Here is a 21,417-nt window from a genome sequence, read left to right as displayed (position 1 = left end):
GTGTTACAAAGGTGACACCAGTTCGTGCCCTCTGTTCAGTCAAACAATTCCTTTATCTAACCAGGAAAGAATAATATTGCAAATGTCAAACAATACATCTTCAAAGGGGAAGGGAGGGGGGAACATAACATATAGAAACTATTTTACAATAATGTGTTATTGCAGCGCCCAGAGCTTAGAGGACGGGTGAGGAATAAAATTGAGTACATTATAACATGAGTGCTTGGGGATGAGAACTGTGATAACCACTACACTGCTTATGTGAGAGCTATTTTGGGTAAAGAAGGCCTCTACAAATACAGTTTAATACCTAATCCTAAAAAACACTAACTTTTGGAGTACTCAAACTTCCCAATTTTCTATAGTACAGTTTAATTTGATTAAATGATCAATGTACTACATTTTCAATATACAGTAGACTGATAGTTCAAGCTGTTGGGTGCAATCAACTTGCAAGCCTTGTATTCCAGTTTGTTTATGTTGCACAGCGATAGTTTTAACTCCAGAGGAACTTCCTTGCCCACTGGACCCTCTTTGCCATATTGCAGGCACTAGTCTGCTTGCCAGCCATTCCCAAGTAAAAAATGTTGGCTTGCATCTACTGTAAGCTAATTGTTTTCCTAAGCGGTGTTTGGTGCACCTGTGGGTCTTTTAAAATGATGGAACATGAGATCAGAGAACAGGTTATGTGGGTGACAGTAAACTGTGGGTCTCATTGTGTGGGTATCCCAAAAACTGATTTGTTTGAGCGGACAGCAGGTTTTAGTGGTAATGTTTTCATTTGTTTCCTAGTGCATGTACAGTTATGGTAACCTACTGAGCTATTGAAAGCTATACATTAGGAACCGCACACTCCCTAATAATTAAATAACCTGTAGCTCATAAGGCAATCCAGCTATTGCTACACCTAAAAACTCTGGCAAACAAGTATCAGTTGTCTGAAAAGTACACATATTTTTGTTTGAGCTGGCACTAAATGTTGCCTCAGTTTTCTGTAACTAAAAGGCTTGTGTTTGATGTCATGCATTTGTATATTTATTTTTTTGAAATGCTTTTTGTATTGTATGTGCGAATGTGTGAAAGAGTTAAAATAATGGTGTTATTCTCAAAATGGTTTACAATTGTTATCTACAGATTTGCAGGTGGAGTGTAGTAAATTGCCACGTTTTGCATTAACTGAAAATCTGTTGAAGACAACTGCAAATTGACCACAAATGTACCTGTGCTGGACCTGTGGGCACAAAGTGAGTAAACTAAACTTCACCTGTACATTTGAAGACATTGGTGTAAATTTATTTAGTAGGTTTTTTTTTTTAAATCTGAAAAATGATGATGGAATATTGTACTTTGTGGGGAAGTGTGTAGTCCTTTTGTACGGTAATTCTTCTCAATGTATGTCTTTTGAAAATGGTACCTCTTGTATTCAGCAGGGTTTAGAAAATGGTGTTAGTCTGTACTGGAATGTGTAAGACTGCTGTCTACTCTGGTATTTGAACAATGCAAAGCCTCCTCCCACTGCCCTTCTGTTGCCTGTGGACTGTACACACATTGAACCCATTTACTGTACACTGGTACTGGGCAGGCCTCATCCGTCTGTATGAAATGCACAAAAGCTGCCATTATTGCCCATCAGATCCCACAGTGTACATTAGCATACAAAGGGACCTACTGTATTCTTATTTTGTTAGCCCAGTCCTGTTGCGTTGGAAATAATATACAGTAGACAGCTTTGTGTTCTGGACCCGTCTCCAGGGAGACTTGTTCCCAGATAGCTGCCAATTTGCTTAGAACATTTATCCAAACCTCCTTTGTGCACACTGTAACAAAAATGCTGCAGTTTCTTTAGAATTGTTATCACTGTTCTTCCCTGCAATAACCTGGCAATATCAGCATCTCATTTCCAGTAAGGCCTTGTGGCAAAGTGGCTGGTGATTGTGAACAGGTGTAGAGGTGATGCAGTGCAGGAGTAATCACAAACAATTGTAATCCGGTAGGGAAGGGGTTTTAATTATAATCCAGGTCTTGTGACCAAAAAGAAAACACTCCGAAAATACACAACAATATGTAATGCACAGAGCCAAACAAACTGGTTTACAGTCCAAAACAAACTTTTCCTTTCGCTATTTTGTGCCCTCACAGGTCAGGAGGGAGATTTCAAACCAGAACTCATTATATTTCCGTCACAGGCCTTAATAATGCCCTCCTCCACTGTTGCAAAAGAACCGCTCTCAAGAGGTTATGTCGCCACATTTATTTAGTGAGCACTGTAAAGGCTATGAAAATGCCACAACAGGTGAACTTATGACACAGGCTTAATGTACATTAATAGTGGTGTAATATTAGTAATGTGTAATGTTTGCCTCTGTTTTTTAGGCTTTGTGTAGCAGTAGTTGGGTTGCCTTGTGGGCTACAGGTTTCCAATGCATAGCTTTCAATAGCTTTGCAGGTTTTCATAACTGACATGCACAAGTAATGTTGGTAACAAATGTTGCCAATACAATCTGCTTGGATGGGTGGTTAGGAGCAATGGAGATAGGGTATCCTTTCCAGTTTTGGAATCTTTTAGAATGCAAAAAGCATGTTGTGACTACTTCAAAAGGCCTCCTCAAACTATCGATTTTACACTGTGTAGAGGCTGAGTGGCTTGCATGGTTTGAATGCATGGTTCACTGAAGTTCTTTATGATCTTGTGACTTGGAAGAACAAACCCCATACAGAAGAATTAAGATTAAGATAATTAAGATATCTCTAGTTCTGCACAGGCTAAGGTGAGACCGCAGTTAAGAGTACTGTGTCCGGTTTTGGTCACCACAGCACCAAAGGGCCATTGTGGCCCTTTAGTGAGTCTGCTAAGAGCAACCAGACTAATCCGAGGGCTTAAAGGAATGAGCTATGAAGATCATCTGAAAGAACTCAATCTCTTTAGCCTTGAACAACGAAGAATTAGAGGGAACATGATTGAAGTCTTTAAGATCTTTAAAAGTAGTTGACAAAGTTTACCCGAACCAAAACTATCAATACAGCACAGACAGCGTTGGCAGAGGACACATTTGGAAATGAAGTGGAAAAAGACTTTGCACAGAGAGACAGACACACTTCTACACACAGAGTGGTGAGAGTGTGGAATGAGTTACCTGAATCACTTGGATCCTTTAAGACCCAACTTAACAAAGTTTTGAGATCAATCACCTACTGGTAACTGGGCGAGCTTAGATGGGCCGAACAGCCTCTTCTCGTTTGTATGTTTTCTTCTGTTCTTATGTACTTGTACCACTGTTTCATTAGATTTTACCTTGGTTCAGGTCAGGATTAAGGTACACTCAAAGATCTGTGAGGAAAGCTGCAGACACCACTAAATAAAAATGATTCAAAGACGTTTGCTATATGCAATTTTTATGGAAACTTTTACTGTTTGTTGCCTCAAGAATACCTTGTTAAAGGGACAAAGGTACATAATTATAATTCTGTGTTCTATATCATTGAAGGCTGACTGTGTATTGTGTAATAAAAACCGAGAACAATCACAAGATACAATAAGTCATCTCTGAGATAGTAAAATAGTGTTTAGTTGGATTTTTACAAACCGGTGAACCAGAAATCTATATATTGCTTTAATTATTACACATGCTCACAATAAAAAATATGCCATTGATGTCAGAAGATGCTAATCAGTACTTTTCTATTGTCCTGACCTGAAAAAATGACATTTGTGGAAAACTGTTAATAATTGTTGGGTAGAACGGGTCAAGAAAACCTTTTGTACCTTTTGTGTTTTGCGTTGGATGCCTACCCATAATGTCTATCCTTTACTAGCATACATTTCCTCTGCCTGATAAGCCAGTGGAATTGTATGCTAAATAAACAGGACCTTCCCTTCAGACATTATATGTGGCAAGCCTGTGTTAGTTTTACAGCTATAGGCAACACAGAGCATTGCAAAAATAAATAAAAAAAGATAACACAAGGCACAAATATATCCTATTGGACTGGGATTCAGCCATGCTATTAATCTAGAAAGAGTGGGACAAAGTAACAGGACTCAAACTGCTGTAATGGAGTGTGCTAATGTTAAGAAATGATGCAGGTCTATTCCACTTATGTGCTTATGCTGATATTGACTTTCTGGTGGCAGTCTAATGAGTGCAGAAGGGTTTGTCTGCCCTGCTGATAAGTTACAAGTGAATCTTTGCCGATAATAAGTTTTGTTGTGGTTACACCAGAGGTGTCAAAACATTGATTTCCTTAATAACATGGTTCGGTCCATGGGGAAATATACAGCTGTGATCAAAAATTGGCATCATGATGATCAAAAATAAGATATTAAATTTGATACTATAAATTTTCAAATAAAAAATATATACACACCAACATCTGTGCAAAAGTCTTAGACATGTTGCATTTTTCTACTCTGATGCATATGAGCATCAACAGTTTACTCAAAACATCCACTTTGATCAACAAGCGTTGAATTGACAACAGAACTGGCATAAGGCACCGGTGTCGTTGTCCATCAAATCAACAATATGAAGGTCACTCTTGAAATCAGGACTTAAAGGATGTGTTGTAAGTAAGAATACCTCTGTTAAGAAAGGGGAACAAGACTAAAATGCTAAAATATTCACAAGAACACAGAAATTGGACTATGGAACAATGGTCAAAGGTGCTTTGGACTGTTGATGATGGACAGGGACATGTGTGCCTTCTGCCAGTTCTGTCATTAATCAACACTTGTTTTCTTTCTATTCCTTAAGGATATTATTTTCAAGTATTGGTATTATAATATTGTTAGATAGCTTTGTGGGTCTTCCAGTACTAGGTTTGTCAATTACAGATGATTTTTTTCTCTGTAATTATTGATTATGCTTCGGATACCACACCTTGACAATCAAGTGATGAGAGCTATATCGCTGAATGTTTTTACTTCTTTATGCAAGTCAAGGTTGTTATGGACTTTTGCACAGCAGTGTATATTGTTTCAATATGTTTTATGTGAACAATTTTTTTTTTCTTGCATGCCCAGCTTCTCTGGGAGACATCCACAGTTTGAATAGACTCAAGGGACTTGTGCTAAGGGCTGCTGCTGGATCCAGCTTCAGTGTGCAGGAATGCTAAGCAGAAGGGTGGACGTGGAAGCGTTTTCAATTCCAGTGTCGATTCCTGTGGCGCTCACATGGAGAACCTGTTTTCCCTTTCAGTTGAGAAATTGGATTTTAAGTGCATTGCGTTCCTTTCCAGTGAAGGAGAAGATGAGGGGTGGAAACAATGTGTGTTGTCACATAGGGTTAGGGTTTCATAATTAGTTCTGCAGCCAAACATTATGACTGATTTGTCGTTGGCAGGAATGGTGCTGTTGGTCGCAGTGCCTTGCTGGTGTAGGTTTCTGTTGTGATTTAGGCATTGTGGATCTATTTCCCAAGCCAGCTGGCTTCCCAAACACAGCAGTAACAGCAGTTAACATTATATATAATATATAATATATAAAATGTACTATGTTATGTAGTAAAATGAAAGTACTTTATAATAATGGGTATTTTACTGCTAACAAATAGTTAATTAAATAAAAAAATTAAAAAAAAAACTTGGGGGACTATAAGGTCCTAAAAATGAAATGTAAAATGTGCTGATTGGAACAGCATTTTACATTCCCACATTGCTTTTTACACTTCCATTCAACATTGGGTCATTCCATGTCAGCTCAACCGCAGTTGACATCTATAAGCCCACTAAAGGTCAGTTTGTTAACTTGTGTCCCACAAGGGGTTTTAGCCCTTCAAAGGTGGGGCCATTTTCAATACTTTCATCCTGCAGCCTTTTTGCGGGGTCATTAAATCAGACAGTAGCAGAGCTGCATACAGAAAGGCAGTTCAATTATGAGCACGCCTAAGCAATTTGAAAGTGATATCTCTTCTACTTTAGAAGAAACATACAGTAAAAATCACTCAGGAATGTGGCAATTGGACCATTCTTCAATTTCAAGGCCCCCAGCAGCACAGAAATACTAAAGCGGTGGTACTTATTTTGCATGAATTCTACAGAAGCCCTACCTGGCTATCTGTACAGAAGCATTCATAGGGCTACTGACGTGTTTCAAGATCAAGTGTGACAAGCACAGTGTTTTACATTATGTACTCCTAAATGGTGTCCTAATATGGGCATCAGCAGTGCCCCCTTTAGGCAGGTGACTTAATGTCACAGCAAGTGTGGATACACTAGCACAGGCTGAGCAACTTGGTGCCAGTTCAGTATATTATCTTTAGCCCACTCCCTCTGAGGTTCTCATGATGTGGCTTTTTATCTACACTAAATTTGCATGAAGTGTTACCAACTATTATTCAAGGTGTACCATTGTAGTTTAAAGTACATCTTGGGATAGCATATGCAAGCAATTTATCTTGTATTGCTATTAATACAGGAATCATTTCAATAGTGAAGGCATTGGAACTAGATCTCTAAAGCAATTTCAATTTCATTTATGGGTACACAGACTCATTTTTCTTTGTTCAAAGAGCTCTTCAGTTGTTTGAATACTTCATTAAGAGCTATATATTTCTGTTTCAGACGGTGCGAGAAAGAAGGAAAGCCACAGAGTCAGAACAGATGAAGGAAGACCAGACAGGAGCCAGCAGGTGTAGCAGCGTCAACACAGAGACGGTAAGGGAGCGCAGCTACAGTCACTACAAACCTTAACATCCTTATCTCAATCGGGAACCAGAGACAGAAACTCGAACTGGTTGCACATCTTACAAATACTTCCCATTACACCATTAATAATTATAATTCCAGTGACACATGTTCTTGTTACACTACTCTTTTGGGAGGTGGCCTTTATTCTATTATGAGGAGGAATAAATGGGAAAGTTGGTGAATGTTTTTCGGGGTTTAATGTCACGGGGTGTAACTGGGTGTATTCATGGCTAATGAGGACGACCACTGACCTTCAGTTCCCCTGACTTGTTGTGACATGTTACTGTAGTCAGGGAAACGGAATTGGACATTCAAATTGGGGAGAAAATCAGGGATAAAATAATTGGGTACTCTAAATGTTAATTTACAGGAAAATATCTGTGCCCTTGATTTCCTGTTGTTTTAGTCCCCTTTGTTAAAGGGGAGGTGATCATAGAAAGGCAGAAGAGTTTTACAGCTGGAAAGCCTGCACGAGGTGGCGAGGTATGTGGAGGCTCTACAGGTCCAAACGAGCCTGTTGTTTAGTTGGACTCAAGGGAGGTAAAGTCAATGGGTTGAACTCTAGCAGGGCTTTTATTCTGGCTGCAGCAGGATGTCTCAATGCTGGAACATGCTGATTTGCAATGCCAGGTACAACTTTAATAGCTTTATGTGAGTAACAGCTTTATGTGTGTAAGCTCATCAGAATTTAATATGAGGGGATTAGGGTTTACCGTGACTGAGCCTCATTACGGACGCTGCTGAGAATAGACTAATGATGCAGCACATTCCCATGTGTAGATCATTAACATGTCATATCTGTTGGGAAACTTACAATTACCCTGGGTTCATCCTCCCCTAACAGTAGGCACAATTAATGAATTGAATTCAATCGTAGTCAGGTTTCTAAGGAACGTCAAGGAATATCAAAAGGATGAAAAGGTAAAACAAATAATTGCTTATTAAAAAAAAAAAAAAAAAAAAATTAAAATAAATTTTGTCGTCTCCAATTTTTTATCCGAGTTTTCTCCCCAATTTAGTGTGCCCAATTATTATCTGTATCCTCAGCTCACTGCTCACAACCTTCCTGCCAGCCTGGGGAACAGAGGCTGGAGCACCTGTCCTCTGAAATGTGTTCCTGCCAATCTGTCATTTTTTGCACTGTGGATCCACAGCGAGGCCACCAGACCTATAGCGCCAGAGGACAACACAAATCTGGCAGCTCCACTGCAGAACCACAGGCACCCTATTGCGATCAGCTGTGGATTCCCCTGCCGACCTAAGCCCTCCCTACCTGGGCAGAACTTGGCCAATTACGTGCCACCCCCTAGGAACTCCCGGTCACGGTCGCTGTGACATAGCCTGGACTCGAACCTGCGATCCCCAGAATATAGGGCACATACTGCACACCATGTGGAGCGGTTTTACTGGATGCGCCACTAGGGAGCCCCAATTGCTTATAAAATATAAATAAGTTTTAGTTAGTTTGATCACAGCAGGGTCTATATTTAAATAGCACTGTCGGATTGCTATTGATTCATACTTAATACTAATAGTAAACAAGAGAAGCCGATTGCATTGTTTTGTTTTAAGTAAATTACACGTTTTATTCCATTTCATTAATACCTAACCACTTTGATTTTCTTAAAGGAAATTAGTTGGGAAAATATCAATATCGGCACACCCCTATTCACACACAGAGCCAAAATGCTAAACTTATTTTGTGAAAGTAAAATAAAAATGTTAATTTTGTAATTGACACAGAAGTTAAGTTTGTTTCTTTCCAGTTTGTTTTTCATTTCACCAAAAACTGGTGCAAATTGCATTTTGATGTAAAGACCTTAACAACCTCTGCTGTTGAGACCATAAAAATGACCCAGAATGTTGAATTTCCAGTATGGTGTGCGATTTTGAATGAAGACCTTGAAATAGAGTGGTTGGCCTTTTAACCTTCTTCAGGTGCTTCTTCAGACCCACCCATAAATGCATCATTATAAATCCAGTTCAAACTGAAAGAAGGCGGTGGCTGACATGTTTGTCTGCTTAGTTTTGCTTTATCTAAGTTTCACTAAAACTGGGTTAAAGTTGAACTTCTGTCACTCCTTAGGACTCTTGTGGAACAGGTTAGACGGTTAGTCTGCAATGGTGCTGAATGCAGTGTTTGAGTGGAATCTGGTTTATTAAAAAGAGACAAGTTGGCATTCAGTTGTCACTGCCAGACCTGCTTCAGTAACATCATGGAACAGTTCCTTAGTGTGGTTATATCCACCCTACAACTCTGTGTAGACAGGCAGTGTTGTAGCAGTGCAGGTAAGGCCAAAGTTGGCTTTCCACTCCTGATCTTTGTTCCAGCTCAGTTCTATAAATTGTTTAATTGGACCAATGAAACATCCATCCAGACCCTGAAGTAGTTAATTATATCATGTTACCTGTTAAACCTGGAGAGCAGTGGCCCTCCAGGACCGTGACAGGACACCCCTGTAGTCATGTGTTGTGGGTTTGAGATGCAAAGTATACATAAGTGTTGAAAACAGGACAGTATTCCCATACTGTGGTGAAATATGAAATATCAAATACAGCAAGTAAAAAAACTGTACATTTTATGTAAAGTCCCTGGGACAGCAAAATGCTTTGTGACCCAAGCTGATTTGAATTAACAGTAAATCTTACAGGAACCTTCAGCAGTGAAGATATTTGTATAGATAGATGCCCCATTGATGTAATCGCCCAGTCTATTTAAAGATTGAGTGTTTAAAGTTTTTGATTATGATTTGGAGGCAGCATATAAAATACAATTTTTGACATTGTAGAGAAATAGATTCTGTTTTCAGAATGAATAAACTGCAGTTTGGTCTGATGCGTTATTTGTAGTACATGTATTGCACCAAACATGGTTTCTACACCAATTAGGAATTGGAAAAGAGCAATGACTCTCAAAACACAGTGTTTTACATGTCTGGGTTTGGATAGAAGTGGACTCTCCAGGTTACTGTGAGAATTCAACAGTATTAAAAACCTATTCACTTTATTTTAAATACAAGCCATTTAGAAAGGAGCTCATTTTTTAAATGAGGCTTTTTTTTGTTTAGAAGATAAGTGAGTTTGATAACCTGTTCAGTGTGCTGTGAGGGAGGCCCTGTATATTGGAATTGAATTGCTGAGAGGTAACAGTTCTTCTGGTCATTTACCCACAGACTAACGTCCTTATCTCAAGTCTTGTTATTGCAGAGCTATAAACTGATAATGGCAGTGCTGTATCAGTCACTGCCCTGGAGCTACTTTTAGAACAAAACAAGCCGTGTACTGCCTTTACTAACCTTTGCAGGAGATGCATGGACTTCAACCATCTCCAGCATCTGTTCTTAACAATGACAAAACTGAAGACTAGAACTGTTGACCCAAACCAAGGTGCTCTTAACATGCTTATAAAAAATGTATAGAAACTTTTAGAATGAAGAACATTAAGCCAGATTTACGGTACCAACTGTATTCTCAATCCCAGCAGGGATACTGAAATCAGTAATGTAAATCAAAACAATAGCGCCCTCTGCTGACATCCAAAAGAGGACTGATAATGTTGTGAAAACATATTAACATGTAATGCCAACTGGACTGGCTTTTAGGGCTTTGTATCTGATGTATACCACTAAAACAGTAATGAGGACACTAATGAACTTCCCACTGTATACAATATAGTACAGCCTATTGCCATTCTCAAAAGAGAACATGTACTGATTTAAGTTAACTCATGCAAAAAACTAAAGTTGTTAAGTTCAGTGTTTTTGTGGGGTGAATGTCATTCAGTTGCATTCATGTTCTAGCTAAACACTTTGATTCAGTACCACATGCTATAGTATAGTCATTTCATAATTTTGAGAGAATGGTCAAATTAAATATTGTAAACCTACCAAAATGTATACTTTTAAAACTTTTTCAAGATAACTCGCTTCAGCTTATGTTCTAGTGCATGTATTTATCAAATTGGTTGTCCTGAATCAGTTTCATTTTTTATATATGAATACAAAACAGCACATTGTATTTTCTGTGAGCCATAACCATCCAGTTCTAGTTAACAACGATTAACATTTACATTGCATATGCGGAGGTCAAAGCACTCTACCACCCCTTCAATGCTACGGGCTTGCTGTTCTACAGGACCTGGTGAACTGGACAAAGCCCCTGCTGTGGCAGGTAGGACACCTGGGGGAGAAGTATGATGAGTGGGTGCACCAGCCCGTCGACCGGCCCATTCGCCTCTTCCACTCTGACTTCATCGAGGCCTGCTCCAAAACCTCCTGGTAGGAAAGGGGGTGACGGGGAGAGTGTGGTTCAGCTAGACCGGGTGCAATTTGTCAAATTTCCAGTTGGGTGGTGAATAAAGTAGACAAACAGCAAAACATCCTGGCAAGCCTTGATACACTTGTACTACACAATGTAAACAGTTAAGAGAATCACCAAATTTATACTGAATCAACTGCTAAAAAATCTTTAGGAATCACACATTTGGCAAATCTGCCATAATGCAGGACAAATGCAGTTCTTATGTTTATGGATACAGTATCAAAAGACCCATTGATAACTGCAGAGTGTAACAACAATAAATGGAACATAACACAACGTACAGTTTTTAACATCTTAATCTGCTATGAATATTTCACACATAAGCCAGGTGCGATTTGCTATGGATTACTATGGATTTTTGGTGTCCTCTACCATTTCTTTTTCTTTTTTTTTTTTTTTTTTTTTTTTTTTAGTATAGTATGCACTTCTGATAATAATAAAAAATAACGGGTTGAAATACAGCAAGTGAATGGCGTTTACATAGTTGATTTTCATTGGTTAATTTGCTTTGCTGCGGTACGTACAGCTCTACTGTTGGATGATAATGACAGGTGAGTAGAATCGGAGCCTGATTCACTTTATACAGCCAAACCTCATGATCCGGCTCCAGTGAAACAAAACTCTTGTTTTTTTTAAATCATGTTAATACAATGTGCTGCTGATCTCATGGTCTGAAGTGCTTAGACTGGGCTCTTTGAAGTCAGTTTGCACAAAAATATAGATATAAAATACAGCAGTTACAACCAATTATGCAAAAGCACATTTTAAAAAAGTATGTTTTTTGTTTAGACTTAAAGTAATCGAATGTTTCAACCTGCCTAGAATAGAGTTCCACTGAGGCGCACAAAAGCAAAAAGCTGGCTCCAGCTGTAATTCGTTTATTTATTTATTTATTTATTTTTTGTTTTTTAATTCGGTAATTTTAACATTGTGATTCCAATTAATTCAACAAACTATATCGTTGATTGATGATGGAACAAATCGTAATAAACTAGGAGGCAAAATTGTTAATTCACTGTAAAAATAACACACAGGTAATATTTACCTGTTGTGATATTGTGTTTAAATTCACTGTTTTAATGTCTGTTTGATCTGCGAACACGTTAAACTGATATAACTATGTAATAATGTGCATCAAAAACATGATAAATATTTAAAAGTAAAACATGTTAGTGAAACAGTCTATTGTTATGTTGTTCTGTTCAGTTGTGTGTAGGGTTTCTTATTTTTATGCTTTGGTCCAATAATCAGATAAAACATCCTGGAATAAAACAAATTAGTGTTTTTCTTAGTGTCTAAAACACACCAGAGACTATTACTTATTTTATGTTCACTGAAGTACTGTCTGTGGTGTTATATTGATATACGCAGTTCTCACGTTGCCTCAACACTGACTACTTTTTTGTCTGTTCCAGAAACAGTTGTATAATTCAAACAGTATAGAAATAACAGCACTTTTAAAAAAATATTTTTGTCCATCTTCTGTATATGAAGATCTAAATGAAGAGGCAGTTTTTAAATCTGCTCTCTCCTCCTCTCCTCTCTCTCATGTACAGGTACATGGTCCCTGCAGTCTGGTTACCCATGGTATTATACCTGAGCTGGTACTGCTTTACATTGCTGGCCCAGGGAGATACAAGACTCTTCACTACTTTTACATCAGGTAGGTTAAAATATATATACACAGTACCGTGAAAGTATTTGCCCCGTCTGCATTTTTGCATATTTGACACTGAATGTTATCAGATCTTCAACCAAAATCTATTAGATAAAAGGGACCCTGAGTCTAGTTGAAGAGTTTATGATTGCATATCTATTTTAGTACGGGACAGAGTGGATTATTAATGTTAGTGTTGCATGTCTTTTTCCTGACTCATCTGGGTTTCATGTTAGTGGATTCATATTTCATTATCAATATTTTGTGATGAGGCTCCAGCCGTGGTGATGTTGTGACATTTTTCAAAGGGTGAAACAGCACCTCTGCCTGCCGTTTTCTAAAAACAAACAAAAAAAACCCCTATTTCAAATAACACAATTCAAAATAAAACTGCACTTAAAAGGCTTGCATCTAAATACCAGGTTTGCTTCAAGTCTTGTAGTTTAACTGCAATTTACAGAGTGAAATACTATGAACCCTTCCCTCCCGTATTTTTAGTAAATGCATGGTTTAGTAATTCCAAAATACATCGTCGTGCTCACAAGTAATTCACTGGTCACGCTAGCTGCCTTTGAGTCAGTTTTCCATTCCCATGTGTGCTCACATAACTCCTTGATTGAGTCCCCTTGTCTGTTCATGTTGTGTCCGTCACAGAGTACACTATCCTCGTGCACAAGTACAGCTTCCCCTTCTTGTTCCTGCTGGGCATGTTCATCTGGTCTCTAGTAGAGTACCTTATCCATCGCTTCCTCTTCCACATGAGACCTCCAGCCAGTAATTATTACCTCATCACAATTCACTTCCTCTTGCATGGCCAGCACCATAAGGTAAGCCATCTCCAGGGCTGAGGAGTTGCCATGGCACCAGAGGGTTACATAGGTGGGGGAGCATTTTTTATACATTTATTTTTTATAATTAACAAAAGCCACGTGGCATCTTTGCACTGCTGCTGTGAAAAAATGTTTTCTAACCAACAAGGATGCTAGCCCTAGTGTGTTTTGTGTACACAAGAAAATATATTGTTTTCAGTTATTTTGTTGATAGAAATAGTTAATGCTCTCACTATTTAACCTGGAGTGGAGTGGCCCTACAGGACTGACTGGACACCCTTACTTTAAGGTGGACTCACAGCCGGATGTTTCTCAGTCCCATGCATCTCTCATTACAGTCCCCGTTTGATGGCTCTCGTCTGGTCTTCCCTCCAATCCCGGCCTCCTTTGTAATAGGGGGTTTCTACATCCTCGTCCGTGTGTTGATGCCCTTGGGCATGGGCCTCTCTATCTTTGTGGGGGGACTCTGTGGCTATGTGGTTTATGACATGATCCACTACTACCTGCACTATGGTTGCCCAAAAAAAGGAAGCTACATGTATGGGCTCAAGGCCTACCATGTGAAACACCACTTTGAGCACCAAAGATTGGGTGAGACACTGCTTTCTGCAGGTTTAATATTAAGCATCATTGTAAGGTTTTATGATATAACTCTTCACATGTTTTGTATCAGAAATCAGTTAACTATACACCATTTCACAAACCATTTGTTATTGAAAGAACAATGTAAATAGATGAATAAGTAATGATGAAATAAAATATATTTTTTTATCAATTGAATAAATAGAGGATACACCATGATTGTTCATAGAGTACTGTAGTTATTCCACGAATGAGAAAAGCCAAAGACCCCACTGGGCTGTTCTCATGGCTATCCTCATGAGTAAAATAACTACACCACTATGTTGATGTTGATGCAGCATTCTTTTTTTGTGGTGTTTTAAATAACAAGGATAACTAGGGAGAAGTATGTTCAAGTCTTAGACAATGAATTCAGAGATTCACTTTAGATCAAGCTCTGCATCTGCTTAGGAATGCGGCATAATTTGGAATGTTATTCGTCAGGTCGTTCTGCCATTATATTTGAATGAATGCAAGACAGATTCCAGTAAAGAAAATAAGTTATTTCATGCTAGATATCTTAACACTTTGATATATGAAACTGTTGTTTCTTTAACAACTGTTTTACAAAGATTACTTGCATACAGAACTTCATTTTACTCCATCAAAGACGACTTGAATAACAATCTTTAATAAAGTGAGATGCCCAGGTTCCTGCAGCGGGCTGTCTGTAAGCTGTGTGTTTCTCTTGGCAGGTTTTGGAATCACCACCCGTTTTTGGGATCACCCTTTCAACAGCCTTATTCCAGAGGAGACCTTCGGGAAAGATCACTGACTGCCAGGGACTGTGCCTCCTTCTCAAGCCCCTCCCTCCTCCAGACCCTCCTAGCGACTCGTCTCACTGGGCGGGCATCCCTAAGAGCTGGACCAGGGAGGAGATACCCATCTATGTTCTGTTCATGCCTTTGCATTTACTACTTTCTCCTGTCTCAAATGCTTCCTCTTCTCTTTATCACATAATCACTTTCAATCCTAGCTAACTCCCATCCACTGGGGTCTAATATTATATTTATTGTTAAAAATAGTTTTCTTTATAATTATTTTTGTTTACAGTACTGTTAAAGTTTCAACACTGAACCACTGGGTTACACATGAGAGTACAAACGTGAAATCACTCGAATATAAAGGTATGGTGGTGGTGGTGAATCTGGACACATTGTTAAACAGGAAGTCAGCTACCCTGTAGATAAAGAACTCTGACAACTGCTCTGCAACATGGCTTTATACAGAAAACAAGCAGTACCAAAGAAACACAACTCTGAAGGCTATGCAGGATATGTGCCAAGTTTCTGAATTCTCAGGGCACTACATGAGAGCCAGCCCGTGTTATGTCAACCACCCAAAAAAAAAGAACTGATACCCATGATATAGGGCATTTCTGACCAATCTGTTCATGTATTTTGTTTAATTTAAGATGCATTATGTTCTACTGTTTGGTTATATCTTTTAGACTTGCCAAAAGTGCACAGACAATAGTCTACTGAGTAAGATTGAAAGTATAGCATGTTGAGCAGTACTGCTGTAGAGCATACACTGCATCTTCTGTTAGGCTGCAGCAGAATGGCATCATTACTCTATGTGGATGTGCGTTTCCCTGAAAGGGTGTCTACTAAGAATTAGGGAGGGTGTGCAACCGTCGGAAATTAGAAGCCATAACATCTGTGGATATTTTTGGGAGACATTCTGCAGAGACCTGCAGAGGACATGGAGTCTGATGTAGTTAAATCTCCTTTATATAAAGTATAGGCTAGTTTAGCCCACTATACCCCTGAAGGTTGAGGAGCTGTCTGTCCCCAACACTGCATTACATCTAACTTGAATTACAAAATGATGTGAAAGTGTTTTTAGGGAAAGTGGTGGCTTGAACTATTTTATTTCTTATATACCTTTATTGTTTAATTGTTCAGGGTATTACTTCTTCAGGCAAGAGGTAGTCCTAGGTAGCGGCTCTTAGAGAAATGCTATTGCAGGGAAATTGACACAAATGGCTGACCCCTCTGCCTGCATTGGATTTGAATGCAAGGTCGTTGCAGTTGCTTATTGCAGAAACTGAACAAACAAAAAACAAAAATGTCCACAGGTTTTTATTTCTTTGTCCCGAGTTTTATAATGGCAAATAAGCTGTAAATGAAATTGTTACTTAAATCTTAAACTAAATTTGAAAGCGTTTCATGTGTGATGTGTTTCCCAGTGAGGACTGGACCTTGCATTGTTCCTTTTCTCTAGTCATGCATCCTCTGCTATACTTAGCATCTGCTTATTAGTCAAACTGACAACATTAGAGCAAATTGAATGGAGGAGGGGCATAAGATGGAAATAAGATGAAAATATCCACATATTTTTAGTAAAATAAAAATATAGAAAATGGGCAAAGTTAGGAAACAGCCAGGCTGAGATCTGAGAAGTGGTAGAAGATTTTAACCTGAAGTTCACTTACATGCATGTTCAGTGCAAAGTGAGAGTCTACCTTTACACCATTTTCAAAACCAAGCCTTCATCTTTAAATCAGGGCTAACCAAGCTCTAACATTAAAAACAAAAACAAAACAAACAAAAAAAACCTTTCATAGTGGATTTTTGGTTGTGTACATTTCCAAAAGCTCTATTGTAAATGTATGTCATTTGTCAACAGCTTCACATCACTTTCTGATAATCTGTTTACTACAAAATATTTTTTTAATATATATTTTTTTTTTTTGGAACATAATTTCTTTGCAAAAGGTAAACCGCAATTGTAAATAAATATGTATATTTCGAATTTGTTTTATTAAGATTGTGTCGTCATTCTGTCGTAAGATTGTACAACCTACGTGTGAATGCAGGTTCATTGTGTTTGTGTGTGATTATTCATTTTTACATTCTGAATTTTTTTTTTTTTAAACAATAACATCAGAACAATAATAATGAGATTAATTCATGGAAGTTTGTGACTAATTCACTAGTTTACACGACTGGAGGTCTGGGTTCGAATACAGATCTGGTCAAGTGATATTCGCATATTGAGCTCAATTTAGCCATCGACTGCCACATAATTCAGCAGGGTTTGATTAGAATAGGATTGATGTGCACTTGTACAGCCAGAGCTACAGTGCATCGTGCCATGCTTTAGCCAGTTCCCGTGACCCTCGCCTATGTAAATGCACTTTGATTCAAGCATCAACAGAAAAATATTAAAACACTCACCAGGGTCGTGCTCGTTTTCACTGAAACTTTTGTGTTTTAAAAGTGGGTAAAGGCTTTAACGCTAACTGAGTTGCTCTGTTACTAGCTTCTGATATTCCACTTAATACAAGTAAACATTTCACAGTTCCGTTTCAATTCGAAGATGATCGTCAAAACAGTAACTTGGTGATATGTCTGGTTGTCAGGTATTTACTGAGCAGTAAATCAAAACTGCCGTTAAGACCCTCACTGCATCATGTCCTCGGTCCCGCCCCTGATTAACTACTCCCCACACGGAGATTTCTTTTTTTCCTTGAATTCAAATGAGTAAACAAGGTTTAAACCAACTTTCTCTCTATACAGTTTGTCTGTAGTTACCTTGAAATTGTATTGCTGGAAGTGGAAGTCGGTTCGCCACTTGCCCGGAATCAAACTCTGCAGCTGAAGACTGAGCTAACGCTACGCAACTGCATTTTGTTTATATATAAGTAATAAAAATTAAAAAAAACTTTAATAGCCTACATCGCCTAGCGATTGTAGTCTGCTTTGACTAACCTTGCAGTTTGCTGCATGTGTTTTCTACCTTTTCTTCGGCTTTTTGCAGCTGTTTTGAAAGTAACATTGAGAAAGAACGTGATACTCCAGCGAAACCCAGCTTTGCTGCCCGCCGCTGGTGACTCGAACACCTCGGCACGCCCACTCGCTGTGCTCAGCATAATGCCCCTACAGGTTGTTTGTTATTACTGTTTTTTCATTACTGCTAAGAGTGAAAAAAACAAAACAAAAAAAAACGTGTGCTTACTTCTAGGCCTGGTCCTACTGTTGACCAGACCCTACCCACATTCAAACCTCACCCATAAAAGCCGTGTGTTGGTCCAATAATAATAATAATAATAATAATATATACTGCACTGGTTGTGTGCTGTACGAGATCCAGACGACATTGGAGAGTGCTCCACTCCACTGTAGGCTTTGTGTTGCACTGGTTATGTGGCTGCACTGTAACTGTTTGTAGACTATGTGCTGTTCCTTGTGTGTGACTGCAAGCAGCCCAGACAAAGACACACAGCTCAGTACCTTGGTGCTCAGTGCTTCGGCGCCCCAGTGTCTAGGCCTCGACGCCCGTGGTACCCTTGGGCCAGAGCGTTGGTGCTTCAGCGCCCTTGGTGTTCAAGTACTTCCTTGACATCAGTGGCTTCATGCCTTGGTGCTCCATAGCATCGGTGCCTCGACTCTTTTTCAGCCCTGTGCATTGGCACCCTCGGTGACTTGGTGCCACGCTGCTCCAGAGCCTCGGTACCACAGAGCTTCGACACCCTCGGTGCCTCAAGGACTTGACGCCTTGTCGCTTCAGTGCCTTCAAGGCTCGTCAGCTCTGCGCAATGGTGAACTCGACATCCCATAGCCCCAGTTCCACGGTACTTCGACACCCTTGGTGCCCCAGGGCCTCGATGCCTCGACGGTTCAGCATTTGTCAGCCTTAATGTCAGGCTTTCACCCGACCCATGCACATCTTGCAAGTGGATTCTGCCCCTGCAGGACAAACACACATTGTTTGTCAAGTGATGTTTACTGGGGGCCTCCGATATAGTTAGAACAGAAGAATATGTATAGTTTAGCACTCCACATGGGAGGTAGTTTTTTGCTTTGTGTTGTTTTTGTGTTCAATAAAAGTGCACAAACTGCTGAAACTCTGTGGCTGAGTCTGCTGCTTAAGTATACACCCACAAACAGTAGTTTGCAGAAGTATTCACCCCCTACCAATAATGTCACATTTTGTTGAATTACAAATAACGTATGCACAGTTTTTCAATCAAACTTTTCTTAGTCAAAGCTGTAGTGGTTAAACTGAACACTTATGAGGAGGAGACTAAATGTCAACAAAACTTGCATGAAAATGTACAAAATGAAATGTACTGTTTGCATAATTATTCAACCCCTTAAGTCAATACTTGGTAGAAGCACCTTTTGCAGCAATTACTGCTATGAGTCTTTTTGGATAGGTCTCTACTAGCTTTGCACAGTAGAATGGTAAAATTTTTGCCCATTCTTCACAGGAAAATTGCTCTAGTTCTGATAAGTTTGTTGGGGATCATGGATGGACTGCAATATTCAAGTCGCATCATAAATTTTCGATTGGATTCAAGTCAGTACTTTGACTGGGCTACTCAAGAACATTAATTCTCTTCTTGTTCAACCACTCCAGTGTGACTGCCTTTGTGCCTCGGGTTATTGTCCTGCTCAAATGTGAATTTCCTTCCCAGTTTCAGAGTCTTGGCTGACACAAACAGGTTTTCCCTAAGTATTTGCCTGTACTTTGCATCATCCATTCTCCCCTCTAACCTGACAAGCTCCCCAGTCCCTGCTGAAGAGAAGCATCCCCATAACATGATGCTGACCACCATGATTGACAGCTGGGATGGTGCTGACTGGGTGATGTGCAATGTTTGACGTAATGCTTGGAATTTACACCTAAGAGTTCAATTTTTGTCTCTTCTGACCACAAAACCTTTTCCCACATGTCTGCAGTATAATTACATGCTTTAAGATGAGGCTTTTTGAGTAATGGCTTCTTTCTTGCCACCCATCAATACTGGCAAGCTTTGTGTAGGGACCGGCTTATTGTTGATGTGTGAACATTGACTCCCATCTCAGACGCACAACTTTGCAGATCTCTCAAGGTCATTGTTGGCTTCAGAGTGACATCCCAAACATCCCAGTGACATTTCCTGCTTGCCCGGCTGCTCAGTTTGGGAGGGCGACCTGATCTGGGTAGTGTCTGGGTGGTATGATGCATCTTCCACTTCTTAATGATGGACTTTACTGTGCCTAGAGGGATAATCAGCACCTTTGAAATTTCTTGTACCCTTGTTCTGCTCTGTGCCTCTCTACCACTTTATCCCTGACTTGTTTCGAAAGCTCCTTGGTCTTCATGGTTGCTTTGTTGGATCACTATGTGAGTTGCAGCTTGAAAGTCTTTATATATCTGAGGGAAATTATCTACAAGTTAAACCACTTTGAGTACACACAAGCTAAAACCATTTCACTAATTTTGTGACCTTTCAAACAAATCATTTGTACCTGAGCTGATTTAGGGCTGCAGTAGCATAGGGGTGGAATACTTATGTAACTGAGATTTTAATCTGTTTTTATCTGTAACTCTTGCTTATTTACATTCTATATGCATTTTGTAACTTTATCAGTGTGGAGTAGTTTGTGTAGATTCTACATGTAAAGTCTAATTTGAGTATGCTCATGTGTCAACAAAATGTGAAAACTTTGCAAACAACTGTGTGTGTGTGTGTGTGTGTGTATGTGTGTGTGTGTGTATATATATATATATATATATATATATATATATATATATATATACTATATAGATATATATATATATATATATATACCACTGAAAGTACGTATTATACTGCTAAACAGTTAATTATTCTACATCCTGGATTACACCTGAATCACAACTGAATTGTATGCAGTGTATGTGCCTTGGTTCAGTTCCAACACAGCACCTTGGTTCCATTTCAACAGGTCCACCCGCCTCCTCCTGTACTGTGGTGGATCAACCATCGGTGGCTCACATCACCTGGCCTTTCTAAAACTAACACAGAGGAATATAATAAACTTTAATAAATAATCACCTGGTAACCTCAGAAATAGTGTGACTATAATTTATTTCGGTTAATAGATCTATATATATATATATCATATATACAATATATATATATATATATATATATATAATATATATATATATATAATGATATATTACAAATAATTACTATAATACTAATATTATGTAACTCCCTTAAGTTTACAAAAAGTGTAAAGAGCAGTTATGTTCACATAATATAACTATGATTTCCTAATATTAAATAGTAATTGTAATTATACAACTATTGCCGGTGTCCAGATGACTGTCAATAAAAAACTTGATCAGGATACCAGCCTCTTGTACAATATTAGAAGTTTGTTTTAAATTGAACCTTTTATAATTTAGACCTATCTGTTGTATTCTTTTTTAAAATAGTTTTAAAACAAAAACATATTTTAATCATTTTTATATTTTAATTAATTAATTTTTTAAATATACAACAACATTTTCTGACCAAAGAATTTCACGATTACAAAAAAG

General features: G+C 38.7%; 1 protein-coding gene across 1 annotated transcript in view; it reads left to right on the top strand.

The window, feature by feature from the left end:
- The window catches only part of LOC121296230 (fatty acid 2-hydroxylase-like), a 44,706-nt gene extending 27,918 nt beyond the window's left edge, over nucleotides 1-16,788 (top strand). The window contains exons 2-7 of the mRNA XM_041221572.1: nucleotides 6,559-6,651; nucleotides 10,819-10,961; nucleotides 12,561-12,667; nucleotides 13,316-13,488; nucleotides 13,830-14,082; nucleotides 14,808-16,788. Of these exons, the coding sequence (XP_041077506.1) occupies nucleotides 6,559-6,651; nucleotides 10,819-10,961; nucleotides 12,561-12,667; nucleotides 13,316-13,488; nucleotides 13,830-14,082; nucleotides 14,808-14,887 (849 nt within the window). The 3' untranslated portion in view covers nucleotides 14,888-16,788. The remainder of the gene's footprint in view (nucleotides 1-6,558; nucleotides 6,652-10,818; nucleotides 10,962-12,560; nucleotides 12,668-13,315; nucleotides 13,489-13,829; nucleotides 14,083-14,807) is intronic.
- The last annotated feature ends 4,629 nt before the right edge of the window (nucleotides 16,789-21,417 follow it).

Source organism: Polyodon spathula, chromosome 21 (assembly GCF_017654505.1).
Source record: "Polyodon spathula isolate WHYD16114869_AA chromosome 21, ASM1765450v1, whole genome shotgun sequence".
NCBI lineage: Eukaryota > Metazoa > Chordata > Actinopteri > Acipenseriformes > Polyodontidae > Polyodon > Polyodon spathula.
The sequence above is the reverse complement of the archived record's forward strand: the minus strand, read 5'-3'. Positions and strand labels throughout refer to the sequence as shown.